This window comes from Hyaena hyaena, unplaced genomic scaffold, assembly GCF_003009895.1.
Source record: "Hyaena hyaena isolate Hyena2069 unplaced genomic scaffold, ASM300989v1 scaffold_179, whole genome shotgun sequence".
NCBI lineage: Eukaryota > Metazoa > Chordata > Mammalia > Carnivora > Hyaenidae > Hyaena > Hyaena hyaena.
Genome location: NW_024080812.1, coordinates 2103406 through 2116447, shown reverse-complemented (window position 1 = coordinate 2116447; position 13042 = coordinate 2103406). Strand labels below are relative to the sequence as shown.

Genomic DNA, 13042 nt, shown 5'->3' with positions numbered 1-13042 from the left:
GGACGTTCAAAGCATTACATTTTCATTCCATTTTTTTCTCATCAAAAATGTATATGAGTGGGGGTGCCTGGCTAGCTCAGTCAGTGGAGCATGGGACTCTTGATCTCAGTGTCGTGAGTTCAAGCCCCACACTGGGCGTGGAACTTACTTGAAAGAATGGATAGATGGATCAAAGGAAGGAAGGAACACAGAATTACTATTTGTTAAAAAATAAATAAATAAAATTATATAGATATAATAGAATCAGTAGTAAACTGGAAATCAAGGTTCTGCCTCCAGTTAGCTATATGATCTCAAATGAATCTGTCACTCATTTTAAGCCTTCCCTAAACACTAATCCTCCTTTATCCCTCCCCCATACTCTACCCCATTTCCCTGTTCCCATTTATCTGTGTATTGATTAGCAATTGTGAGTACATTGTCTCTTAGGTTTTCCTAAGAGTTCCCTGGAAAACTCAAAGATAGGGAGACCTCCTATATTACCTTTGCATCTCCAGTGTCTAGAACGGTGTTTGGCATATAAATGTCTATTCAGTGGATACATATTTGTTAAATAGATAATTGAATGAATTAACGACAAATGAAGCCCTACTTTTTATTGCTGTCAAAATGAGACCAGGTTCTTCTTACAGTTTCTCAGATTTTGTGATTTCCTGAGTTTGCTCAGCTAACTCACGTCGGAATAGGACACACTGAGCTAAGAAAGGTGACCGTGGGACATGGAGTGCGATGACTAGCTCACAGCCCGTAGCCCTGTATTCTCTATCTCCCTCCTCACACAATTCTTGACCTTCTCCTCTTGCTGTGTGCTGGTTTCCAGAGCTCCCTGGAGTAGCCAGAAGTGGACTCCATCATGGCAGAACTCAAGGTAGAGACCCGAGCCAGCGTGGACTGGCAGAAGCGCTGCCTGGCCTTGGAAACCCAGCTCTTCCGATTCCGCCTGCAGGCCAGCAAGATCAGGGAGCTGCTGGCTGACAAGGTGAGTCCGGAGAGCTAACCTCGCCTCAGACGCCTGTGTCCCCTAGGGCAGGAGTTAGGGAGGGTTGGAGAAGGCGAACTTTCTTTTTTCTAGGTATGTATTAATTTTGTTTTAAGTTTTAAAAATGTTTTTATTTATTTTTGAGACAGAGAGAGACAGAGCACAAGCAGGGGAGGGGCAGACAGAGGGAGACATAGGATCCAAAGCAGGCTCCAGGCTCTGAGCTGTCAGCACAGAGCCTGACGCAGGCTCAGACTCACGAACTGTGAGATCACGGCCTGAGCCGAAGTCAGATGCTTAACCTACTGAGCCACCCAGGTGCTCCTTAATTACTTAATTTTTAACTGAAGTGTATTTGACATATAATGTTATATAATTTAAGGTATACCACATGTTAATATGCATTTATATTTTGCAGTGTGGTTGTCTTTGTAGTGGTAATTAGCACTTCTATCACATTATATAATTGCCATTTCTTTTTAGTGGTTGGAATAATGAAGTTCCAGTTTCCTGGCAAGTTTGATGATTATAATATAGTACTCTTGTCTATATTCACTATGCTATGCATTAAATCTCTAGGGCCTATTTACTACTCGTTGCAGGATAGCGAATTTTTAATAAGATGCCCTCCTCACATGCAGAATGAAACTCAAGATAGTTTTTTTTTTAAACCCAAATCAAAGCAGTTTACTAAGCTATCATCGTGCGTTCTCTCCTGCTCCAGAGAAATGATAGACATCTTGGTCCTCCATTACCTCTTAAGGCAACTGGCTGTAGTGGAAGTTCTGTTATTTCCTTCATATTTCTTTATCAATGTGGGGAATAAAGGAAGATGTTTTACTACTCACACTCTATTAAGCGTATGAACTATGAAAGGCAATCTGGTTTTCTAGTGACAAGGACACAGTTTTTGGAGCCAGACCCACTTGGCTCTGCCACTTACTAGCTGTGTGACCCTGAGCAAGTCCCTTCACCTCTAAAGCAGGGATACAAATGTCTGCCTTTCACAGTTATTTTGAGAATTATTATGAGATCACATATATACAGGTTCTGAATTGGAATAGGTCTTAGATGGGAACGACTATTATCTTTACGACTATTATCTTTAGATGTGGATGGGCTGGTCTGGAAAACTGACCACATTCGTAACGTTTCTGTGGGAAGAGGCATACTAAACACCTGACTTTCAGAGGCATTTTGGAGCATAACCTGTCTGGAGAGTAGAGACCTGTACTATTTAAAAATAATAATACTAATTAAAAAAATTAAAAATATATATATATCTTAGTTGAATTACCTCTTTTCTTTCTAGTTTTGCTTACATTTTCCATCTCCTTAGCCAACTCTTCCTTCATAGTACAAAAGTAAAATTCAATCCACCCCTCTCCAAGTAATGTTAAAGTCTTTATTAGTAAAGCCTGGTTAGATGGCCTGTTTTGTGATAGCACCACAACCTGGAGTCCAGGAAGACAAGTTATTGGCATTTCCCCTGCATTTCCACTGCTGAGGGTAGTGGCTCTCGACTAGCCCGAACTAGAACTTGTGAATTTTGGGTCTGTTGGCATTGCTGTCTGCTAGTTCAGGCTTTGCAAAACAGAGACCAACAGGGTTCCTATGGAAGTGGTTCAGATACTGCTAAGAGAAAGCATAGAACTCAGCCACCTCAGGTAAAGGGAAACAGGCCTTAGATAGTAGTTCTCAAAGGGTGGTCCTGGTACTATGCAGGCCAGAAACCTGGAACACATATTAAGCATGTACATTCCTGGGCCCCACCCCAGTCCTCCTGATCCAAGTCTCCAGGGGGTGCTACTCATAATCTGCATGTTTAACAAGCTCCCAGAAATTAGTTTTGTACACTGTAAAGCCTGAGAACCTTGCCTTAGGATGTGTGACTGGGGGAGGGGTGGAAGGGAAGGAAAAGATAAGTAAGAATTCTCCAGCTAGTCTAAAACACATCTCAGAGGGAAGAGACTTCTGTTTCTAGTGATATGGACCACAAAATAACCTTTAAGAAGGACTGCGATAAGATACCTAGAAATACTGGATTAAATATTTAAAATATTTTTCTCAGTGGAGAGCTGAAAAGAATAGGAGGAATCTTCAGCCGACAAAAGGAAGAGGAAAAACCCAAGTGGTATTCAGCTCTGACAGCTGAGTGGGATGGGCTGTGTGGCTGGCCTCTGTAGTAATGAAAGGTTTGAGGTTTGAGTTTTAACCTCTGTAGAGACAGAGATGAGGTCTGGCCAGTTGGAAGCTGGAGCTGAAACTGAAACTTTTATGTAAAATCAGTACTGTCAGGGCACCTGGGTGGCTCATTCGGTTCAGCATCTGACTCTTGACTTCAGCTTAGTCATGATCTCAGTTCATGAAATCGAGCTGTGAGTCAGGCTCTGTGCTGTTAGCATGGAGCCTGCTTGGGATTCTCTCTCTCTCTCTCTCTCTCTCTCTCTCTCTCTCCCTCCCTCCCTCTCTCTCTCTCTCTCTCTCTGCCCCTTCCAAGTTCACGTTCTCTCTGTGTCTCTCTCTCTTAAAATAATTAAATAAACAAAAAAAAAATAGAGTCGGGACTGTCAAAGTAATATAAAAATATAAGGAAAAGAAAATTATTGGGGCACCTGGGTGGCTCAGTTGGTTAAGCATCCGACTTTGGCTCAGGTCAAATCTCATGGTTCATGGGTTCGAGCCCCGCATCAGGCTCTGTGCTGACAGCTCAGAGCCTGGAGCCTGTTTCAGATTCTGTGTCTTCCTCTCTCTCTGCCCCTCCCCCACTCATGCTCTGTCTGTCTCAAAAATAAATAAACTATAAAAAAAATTAAAAAAAAAAAAGAAAATTATCTGCCAACACAGGGAGGTGACAGACAGCTTCTCATACTTAGCCAAGGCTCTGGGCACAAAAAACAAAAACAAAAATAAAGCAAAAGAAAAGTACTCCCTGAGAACCTGATGATGGTATTGGTTTAATGTTAGAATTTATACTATTTGTGTGGATTAGGAACCCTAAGTTCTGGACCAGTGACACCCCTAGGAGGACCTTAGATACAGACACAGAACCTCTCTGGAGAAACAAGATCTCAACCCAGATCACACAGGATCCTCACAGGCAATAAAAGCCATGGTAAAGATGACTTTATGATCCAAAATGACTAACACTTGAGAGAATAATTTTGACTGAGTTAGAATCCCCTCACACAACAAACACGGAGACTAGGTCCCACAAGAGCTTCAAGTAAGGAACTGTGGTAAGACACCACACAATGAGTTCAAATCATTGAAGATGAAATGAAGTAATTGAACATATGAGACAAGAATAAGACACGATTCAAAAAGATTAGGTAGACTTGAAAAAGAATGAAATAGAACCGCTAGAAGCAAAAATTGTAATTAAATGTTGTAAAAAAAGCATTGTAATTAAATGTTCAGCAGATAGATAAAACCTCAGATTAGGCACCATTGAGAAAAGCTTAATGAATGGAAAGATGGACCTGAGGAAGTCATTCAGAACAGAGCCTAGAGAAAGGCACTGAGGCTGAGACACATGCTAGAATGACAAGATCCTATAAGGTTCCAGAAGTGGAGAAGAGAATGAAGGAGAACATTATTCAAAGAAATAATGGTCTAAAAATTCCCAAACTTAAAAAAAAAAAAAAAAAAAAGTTTATTTCTTTTGAGAGAGAAAAAGAAAGTGAATATGCACACAAGTGGGCTAGGAGCCGAGAGTGAAGAGAAAGAGAATCTCAAGCAGGCTCTGCACTGTCAGTGTGGAGCCCAGTATGGGACTCGGTCCCATGACTGTGACATGAGGACCTGAGCTGAAATCAAGAGTTAGACGCTCAGCCAACTAGGCCACTCCGGTGCCCCTAAAAATTCCCAAACTTGTTGAAAAACGTGAAGCCTCAGATTTGGGAAGCAGAAAGGGTGTAAGCAGTATAAATTTCTTTAAAAAATCCATCCTTATTGTATTAACTAGATTTATAATACATCTGCTATAAGAAAGAACCCAAAGTTGCAATGGCTTAAACCTGACATATTTATTTCCTTCTCATGTAACATTCCAGACATGAGCTGTATAATTCTAGGGTGATGTCTGCTGTAGGTTTGAAGAAGGTTCACCATGGTGTCCACATTCCAAGCTCTTGCCTTTAAGTGGTGACCCGGAGGTTCCACTCATTGCTTTTGCTCGTATCCCATTGATCAAAACTTATTCACATGGTTGTCCCAGTTGTAGGGAAGATTGGAAAGTGTAGTCTTTATTCTGGAGAACTATGTGCTCTGTTGAAAGTTGGAGCCTTTTGTTTGTATGAGAGAGAGGGGAGAACAGGTGCTGAGGACAAGTAGCAGTCTATGAGTCTGAAATTTAAGTCTAGAATAATGGTAATAAGTAGAAATAGAGTATATAACTTATCACTAGAGTAGGGAAATGTAATAAAGTCTATTAAATCCAGACTGGGAAGAAAAAGAAAAGAGTATTTAGGGGCACCTGGGTGGCTCAGTCGGTTGAGCATCCCACTTCGGCTCAGGTCATGATCTCACGGTTCGTGGGTTCAAGCCCCACATCAGGCTCTGTGCTGACAGCTAGCTCAGAGCCTGGAGCCTGCTTCAGATTCTGTGTTTCCCTCTCTCTCTCTCTGACCCTCCCCTGCTCACACTCTCTCTCTGTCTCAAAAAAATAAATAAAACATTTTAAAAAATTTAAAAAAAAAAGAAAAGTATTTAAAAAATGGAGTAAACAGCACAAAATGCAATGGTAGAAAAAAATCCAAATGTGTCAGTCACAAAGAGACATATGTAAGAATGTCTTGTTATATACAAGAATGTAGCATTGTTGGGGCACCTGGGTGGCTTAGTCGGTTAAGCGTCTGACTTTCGCTTAGGTCATGATCTCGCGGTTCGTGGGTTCGAGCCCCGCGTCGGGCTCTGTGCTGACTGCCAGCTCAGAGCCTGGAGCCTGTTTCAGTCTGTGACTCCCTCTCTCTCTGACCCTCCCCTGTTCATGCTGTCTCTCTCTCTCTCCTAGAAATAAATAAAAAATATTAAAAAAAAAAAAAAAGAATGTAGCATTGTTGAATGAAAAATTGGAAGTATCCTAAATGTCTGTCAGCAGGGAGGTGGATAAGTATATTGAGTGTATTTGGACAACAGAATACAACATTGCCGTTAAAAATGAATCAAGTGAGGGATGCCTGGGTGGGTCAGTTGGTTGAGCCTCCGACTCTTGATTTCAGCTTTGGTCTTGATCCCAGGGTCTTGGGATTGAGTCCTGCATCAGGCTCTGTGCTGAATTGAGCCTGCTTAAATTCTCTCTCTCTCAAATAAAAAAATTAAAAATAATAGAAAATGAATCAAATGAGCTACATATATAAGATTAATAAATCTAAAAAACCAACACTGAACAAAAAAGATCAGGAGAATGTATATAAAACAGTATGGTTTATATAAAGTTTTAAAACCCAAAACTTGTTGTTTAGGGTACATGCAAATGAGGTAAAACATAAATACAACCAAGTGTGGGGTAGATACTAGAAGAGGAGGAGTGAAATCTGGGAGACTGGAGCCTTTACTTACCTCCCGTTTCTAAAGACATCAGAAGCAGATATGACAGAAATTAAGATTTGATAAAGCTGAATAGTGGATACATATTTTAAAATGTCTTAAAGTGCCGTCCTCCCCTATTCCCCAGGGTCCTTAAACATATCAAGATACACCTCTCTCCACAGTCCCGTGGGTCTAGGTAGGTTGAACTCTCATAAGATCGTCCCCATCTCCTCTTTCAGGCTGCCTTTGATTGTCATGTAGCCAGAATGCCCTCCCATAAAAGGTTGGGGGCTCAGAGTGTGACTTGGGTAAAGAAAGGGGAGGCGTGCAGATAGAGAGCAGAAAAGACTGGGCCATGGGGGAAAGAGAAAGAAATCTTGACTAGGGATTACGGGCTGGAAAAATTAAGTACAGAAGAGTACTGAGACATCAGCCTGACATCAGACCTCTTGGCAGGAAACCTTAAAGCCATAAACACCATGTTGCTCAATGCCGGGGCTGTGCCTGTCACCTGCAATCATCTCCAAACCAACAGGACAGGTTCAACAGTTCACTTAGAGATTTTCCCCAATACGTCAAGGTAAGTTTCAGGTCAGGAAGAGATGACTCAGGCTTCTCAGGAGAGCTGGTGCTGGGGCCAAGCCCAGGATCTCGGTCCTGTCTCTGTTGCTGCTCCTAGAGCTTATGAGTTAATCATCACCAGTACCCACCTACACTGGGTGAGCCAGGTCAGCTGGATCCCTCTCACCAGCCCTCTCACTCACCCGCTGCCTCCACCTCTCTGCACAGCTCACCCTCCCGTGAGGCTTGCACTGTCTGGATGACTGACAGCCATGCAGTTGCTCACTGCTGGTCGTGCAGGGCAAGCCAAGCCTGGGTGCTTCCCAGGGGTCCGGCCCTTCCTGGGATCACATACTGCCCATTGGCTGCAAAGGCTTGGAAACATGCCTTTCCCCCTTCCCCACCCCACAGCCTACTCACGCCTGCCTCCTTCTTGCAAAATTGCCATTATGGACATGGAGTGATCTGTGTTAGAAAGCAAAAACATTTTTTAGAGAAAAGATGTCAAGACTACCACATAATCCCTCACCTAAAGGTGAGAGAGGAATTGAAGGGTGGGGAGAACAGTATCAGACCTTATTTCTGCTGTCACACCTCACCAGGCCTGGCATGCCATTGCCTGGACACGCAGACTGTCAGGACCACGCATTCTGGAGCCAGGTGAATTGTGGGTTCACTTTCTGTCTGGTGTAGGAGTTGAGGGAATGGCTGGTGTCTTAGAGTTCACATTGTGCTCTGTTCCCTGGGACCCATTCCCCCTGCCCCCCCCCCCCATGCTGCCCTGCTCTCTTCATTGGGGTGCTGAAGAAGTCACAGAGGCTGCTCAGATCAATTTAAAACGTTTGATACTGTTGTAGGAGGCTGTATAGATGGATATGAACGCCCCTTGGATTTTTTTTTCATTCTTGCTTAAACTTTTGCTTCAGTTATCCCATCACAAATGTGGGAGTGTAATAACTGTCCACAGACCAGCTATCCACAGTAGTAATTACCATGATGAACATGTGGCATCAATATTAGAACTACCACAAGTTTTAAACTTTTACTTTACTCTGTCTGCTCCCAAAAGGGATTTCAGTGGATTTATTGGAAAGAAGTAATGTAATGAAACATCTCTCATTTTTTAGCTTGAATATATATTTTTAAATGTTTATTTATTTATTTATTTTGAGAGAGGGCAAGTGTGATGGGGGTTGGGGGGGAGGCAGAGAAAGAATCCCAAGCAGGCTCTGTACTGTCAGCGCAGAGCCCAACCCCAGGCTTGATCCCACAGTGAGTTATGACATGAGCCGAAATGAAGAATTGGATGCTTAACAGACTGAGCCATCCAGGCGCCTCTGAGCTTGAATATTTTTAACTGAAGCAGCTTTTCCCAAGACCCATTTCAATGGGATCCTGTGCACTTCTTCTTTTCTAGAATCCCCTACTACAACCAAAATTTTGAAATGCAGTAACCAGGGGCACCTGGGTGGCTCAGTCAGTTAAGCGTCTGACTTCAACTCAGGTCATTATCTCACGGTTTGTGGATTCGAGCCCCGTGTTGGGCTCTCTGCTGACAGCTAGTTCAGACCCTGGAGCCTGCTTCGGATTCTGTATCTCCCTTTCTTTCTGATGCTCCCCTGCTCATGCTGTCTCTGTCTCTCAGAAATAAATAAAACATTAAAAAAAAAAAAAAAAGAAATGCAGTAACTGAGTTTTACATTTATATACCGAAAATTTAGTTCAAGACTTTTTTTGAACACATAAATGGTTCCGTCCAGTCCCCTTAAACAAAAGAACAATGACTGTTGCTCCTCCCCCCTCAGATGATGGGTTATGCAGAGGCAGCAATTCTGTGTAGGCACCAGCTTCCCAATGTATGGATAGGACACAGAGAAAAAACATATCCTTAAAACATATCCTTAAAAACCTCAGAATTTACAAAAAGCCCAGGTACCGTAAAAGGAGAATAATAGGGCTGTCAGGACTAGTTGGAAATTTGTTGAGGTCTGCATAAAGTCATCACAGCATTAGCCTTAGCCGACAGATCCAATTTGCTTTGGGAGCAGATACCTTCTAGAACTTTAGTCACTGTATATGAACTCATATGCGTGTGTCTGTCTGAGTAGAGAGAGAGGGGGGCTTTTTATTCTCCTAACCACCCATTTTTAATAGGGTCCACTGTAGTAGTTTTTCCGGGGACATAGTATTGAAAGAGCTCTGTATTCCTGTAAGACCATTTGAGAAGCCCTGTGCTGATGGGGACTTGGCCCCAGGATGTATCCCTGAAAGATCAGCTTTGCTTTGCAGCCTGTGGCCAGTCTAGTGTTTTTCAGAATATGGTCTGTGGGCCACCTGCATCAGTATCAGCTGGAATTTCTGGGGCACGGACCCAAGAATATGCTTGGAAAGAAAATCTCAGGCTTACTAACTAAAAACCTCTGCGGCCAAGGCTTAGGAATCTGCCTAGAGTAAGCTCCATGTGGGCCTTGACACCCCTGAAAGTCTGAGATCTACAGCCACGAACTCTTGCCATGGCTTTGCTTCAGCCTCTTTCAGCTGTCTTTCTAGTGGACCCCTTGAGCCCAGTGTACCCCAGAGGAGCAGTGGAACCGACAGAGAACCAACAGACTCATTGCCCTTTCTTTACTGCCTTTTTTTTTTTTTTTTAATATTTATTTATTTTTGAGAGAGACACACACAGAGCTCAAGCAGGGGAGGGGCAAGGAGAAAGGCAGCCTCTGAAGCAGGCTCCAGGCTCGGAGCTGTCAGCCCGGAGCCTGATGCAGGGCTTGAACTCATGAACCCTGAGATCATGACCTGAGCTGAGGTTGGATGCTTAACTGACTGAGCTACCCAGGTGCCCCTCTCCTGCCTTTTCTATAGTCAGACACCAGGGCAGCCTCATGGTCCAATATTTTGTATATTTGGGACTAAGTATATGATTTCCATTGAAAGAAAGAGCTAATAAAAAAGTACAGTTGAAAGCCATTATCTTTGATTACAGATAACAGAGTTAGAACCATTTAATAGCTAAAACTGGGGGTTGCTACTCAGATGCTTACAGGTAACATATGTAAGGCAGGTGGGTTCTAGGGATAATTCAAGGGAATGTGCTAGAACTGGAGGAAGAAGCCACTATTGCTGAAAGAAAATGTAACCCTAGCATGTCCAGTCTTCCGAGTTTTCAAGGGAAGCTGGAAGCCAGGGATTGTATGTGGAATCTTGGTTTTCATGTGACATGTGAGATTTGTATGTGAGAGGTACAGTGGCCAACAGTACAACAGATTCGGGAGCTAACCCTCCTGAGTTTGAATCTTGGCTCTGCCTCTTAGCCATGGGACCGTCAGCTGAGTTACCCAATCCTGTGCATCAGTTTCCTTATCTATACAACAGTGATGATAGTAGTACCTGCTCCTGCCTATTTCGAAGAAGATTAAATGAGTTGATACACGTAAAGTGCTTAAACTAGTGCCAGACACACAGCAAGTGGCCTTGTTTGGTTATATCCGTGTCAGCTAAATGCCCCTAACGCTGTAGGCAAGACACCCTGTAGGCTAATAGTTGGCAACTCTGGCTTAAAGCCATTCTTGCTGTAGATGGATTGTAAGTAGGATAACCGTATAATTATCATCTAACCCAGGACACTTTGGAAAGAGAAAAGGAGGCTCTGCTACTAATAATTCTGGGACAACAGGTGAACACCAGACTGTCCCAGGCAGACTGGTCTCCCTGGTCCTAAGTGTCTTCTCTGTGTCCAAAAAAACAACAAATAGCTTACTGTAAACTGCTCAGTAAGTGCCAAGTTGTACACATGAGCTTTACATGAGGCATCTCATGTATTAGTCCCAACAACCCTAGGAGGTGGAAACTCATTACTCTTTTTTTTTTCCTGGTGAGGAAACTGAGGCGCAGAACAGTTAAGGTACTTACCTAAAGCCACACCATGGCAGAGCCAGTCAGGTTCAAGCCTTAGTGCTAGCCCTGTACCACTTGTCCAGTGGGTGCAAAGCAGTGGTAAGAAGCTTGAACCCCCTTTTTCGAAGGGATAGCTGAGCTCCAGCATGGTCCAGCTCTTGGCTCAGGGCACAGATTAGCACACAGGATTGTTCTGGGAGCTCATGCGAGTGCTCCTGGTGTCGTTGCCGTGGGGCTGCCATTTCACAGCATCAGGAGTATAACAAGGAGCTGTGGACACGGGGATTAAGTACCAGGTTGCTGCCAAGTGCATTTCATCAGGTCGCTGCAGCCAGTATCAGAGCAGCTTATTTATGAGTCTCATGTGCCCGTCATAGCTGGTGAAAGTGGATCCACCTAAAAGGCACTAAAAGTCAGCCGCCTAAACCTGACACCTCCTTGGCTGATGGATCACTCCAGGCCCATAGACTAAAGGGACAGCTGAGGACACGGTGCTGGGGAACCGTCTGATAGGAGAAATAGAACCTAAGTAAGGGGTGGCCCCATATGCGAGCTTAAAGGACAGTTTGCCATCATGACAAATCTTGATGCTGGCACTAAATGAAGTTTGAAAACTCTAAGAATGACACCAGCATAGGCACACCTGGAGCACTCCCATGGCAGTGGAAAGAATGTGCTTTCCCTTTGCTTGGCCCAGTTGACATAAGATTTTAGAATTGTGGAGATCCTCAGACCTGAATGACACTCCTCTACTGGTAGTAAGGTGGAATTTTTAAAAATTTGTCTTGAGTTTCTCTGTTTAAGATTAAAGAACTCAAACAAGGTGATACCTGTAAATGCCATTTATAGTCCGAGGTGCCCTTGATAAGGGATAAATATTTGTCCCCAGCCATTGAGCCATCCTTGGCTGGAAAGGAACATTCTCTTACTGCTGACTTGGTGGGGTCTCACGAGGGAGTATGTTCCATGCCACATACATGGCAAGCAGTAGCAGGGTACTGCCTAGGACCTGGTGCTGAGGAGACTGAGGGCCGAGGACAGCACTGCCTCATGAAGAATGATGGTGGGACACAGCTGACCTCTGGAGGTACTCCACACACAGGATGAAAGAACTAGGCTTTCACTTGCTCATCAGAGAGGACAGCAGCTCTAAGCTTTTTACATGCCTCGTCAATTCAGGAAAAGGGAGCAGAAGGTTGCCATGAAAATCTTTGTCCTGACACCCTTGAGCCACTTAAATTGAGATGAGCAATTTAAGCCTGTGTGTAGAATCCACATTTGCTCATGTTGCCCTGATGCCATGGTTGGAGTAAAGACACCCCACTTATATTTGTCCTTCCTCTCTTGTTGAGCAGATGCAAGAGCTGGAGCAGAGGCTACTGGAGGCAGAGCAGAGAGCAGAGAATGCGGAAACCCAGGTAACCGGGACAGGGGATTGGTGGGATTGTGCAGCAGAAATGGCCGTTGGCCTTTCCTGATCCTTTCCATGGACACACACAGATATACTCATCACCTGCTCCTTATGGGGAAAAGGAAAACCAGCAGTCATGTGACAGTTCTTCTGAACAAATTAAGGTGCATGGAGCTCTCTTTGGGCACAAAGGAGTCTTTGGGTAAGGGTTAGGGCGTGAGTGGGTGGCTGGATTAGTCCACAGAAGCCAAATTATGCTGAGGTAACAGGTCTGACATCTTAGCAGCTTATCACATTTACTTCTTACTCATGGTATCTCTCCGTCATGGGTTAGCTGGGGATTCTGCCTCCCATAGGGACTTGGGGGTTGAAGCTACTGGAACTCTCTCCAGCTTCTACCTAGACCCTCTGGAACAAGCAACCTCCTTGGTTGCCATGGCAGAAAGAGAGCTCTTAAATACTTCAGCCTAAAAATGCTGAGTCACTCCGTTCAGACCAGACCCATTGGTGGGAGTGAATTCCATGGCTATCTGACTACAAGAGGGCTAGGAAATACCGAGAAGCACAGGGACATTCAGTGAGCAGCAAACATCTCTGCCACAGTGAGGTTGAAGCAATTTCTCTCCCACTGTTCATCCTGCCCATCTTGTGCCTGTTGAGAC

The 13042-nt window shown here is 43.9% G+C and overlaps 1 protein-coding gene across 8 annotated transcripts in view; it reads left to right on the top strand.

The window, feature by feature from the left end:
• PLEKHH1 (pleckstrin homology, MyTH4 and FERM domain containing H1) overlaps positions 1-13042 on the top strand; it is a 50074-nt gene that overhangs the window by 7653 nt on the left and 29379 nt on the right. For all 8 annotated transcript variants that reach the window (XM_039240685.1, XM_039240684.1, XM_039240686.1 and 5 more), the window contains 2 exons: positions 821-979; positions 12325-12387. In XM_039240685.1, the coding sequence (XP_039096616.1) occupies positions 854-979; positions 12325-12387 (189 nt within the window). In that variant the 5' untranslated portion in view covers positions 821-853. The remainder of the gene's footprint in view (positions 1-820; positions 980-12324; positions 12388-13042) is intronic.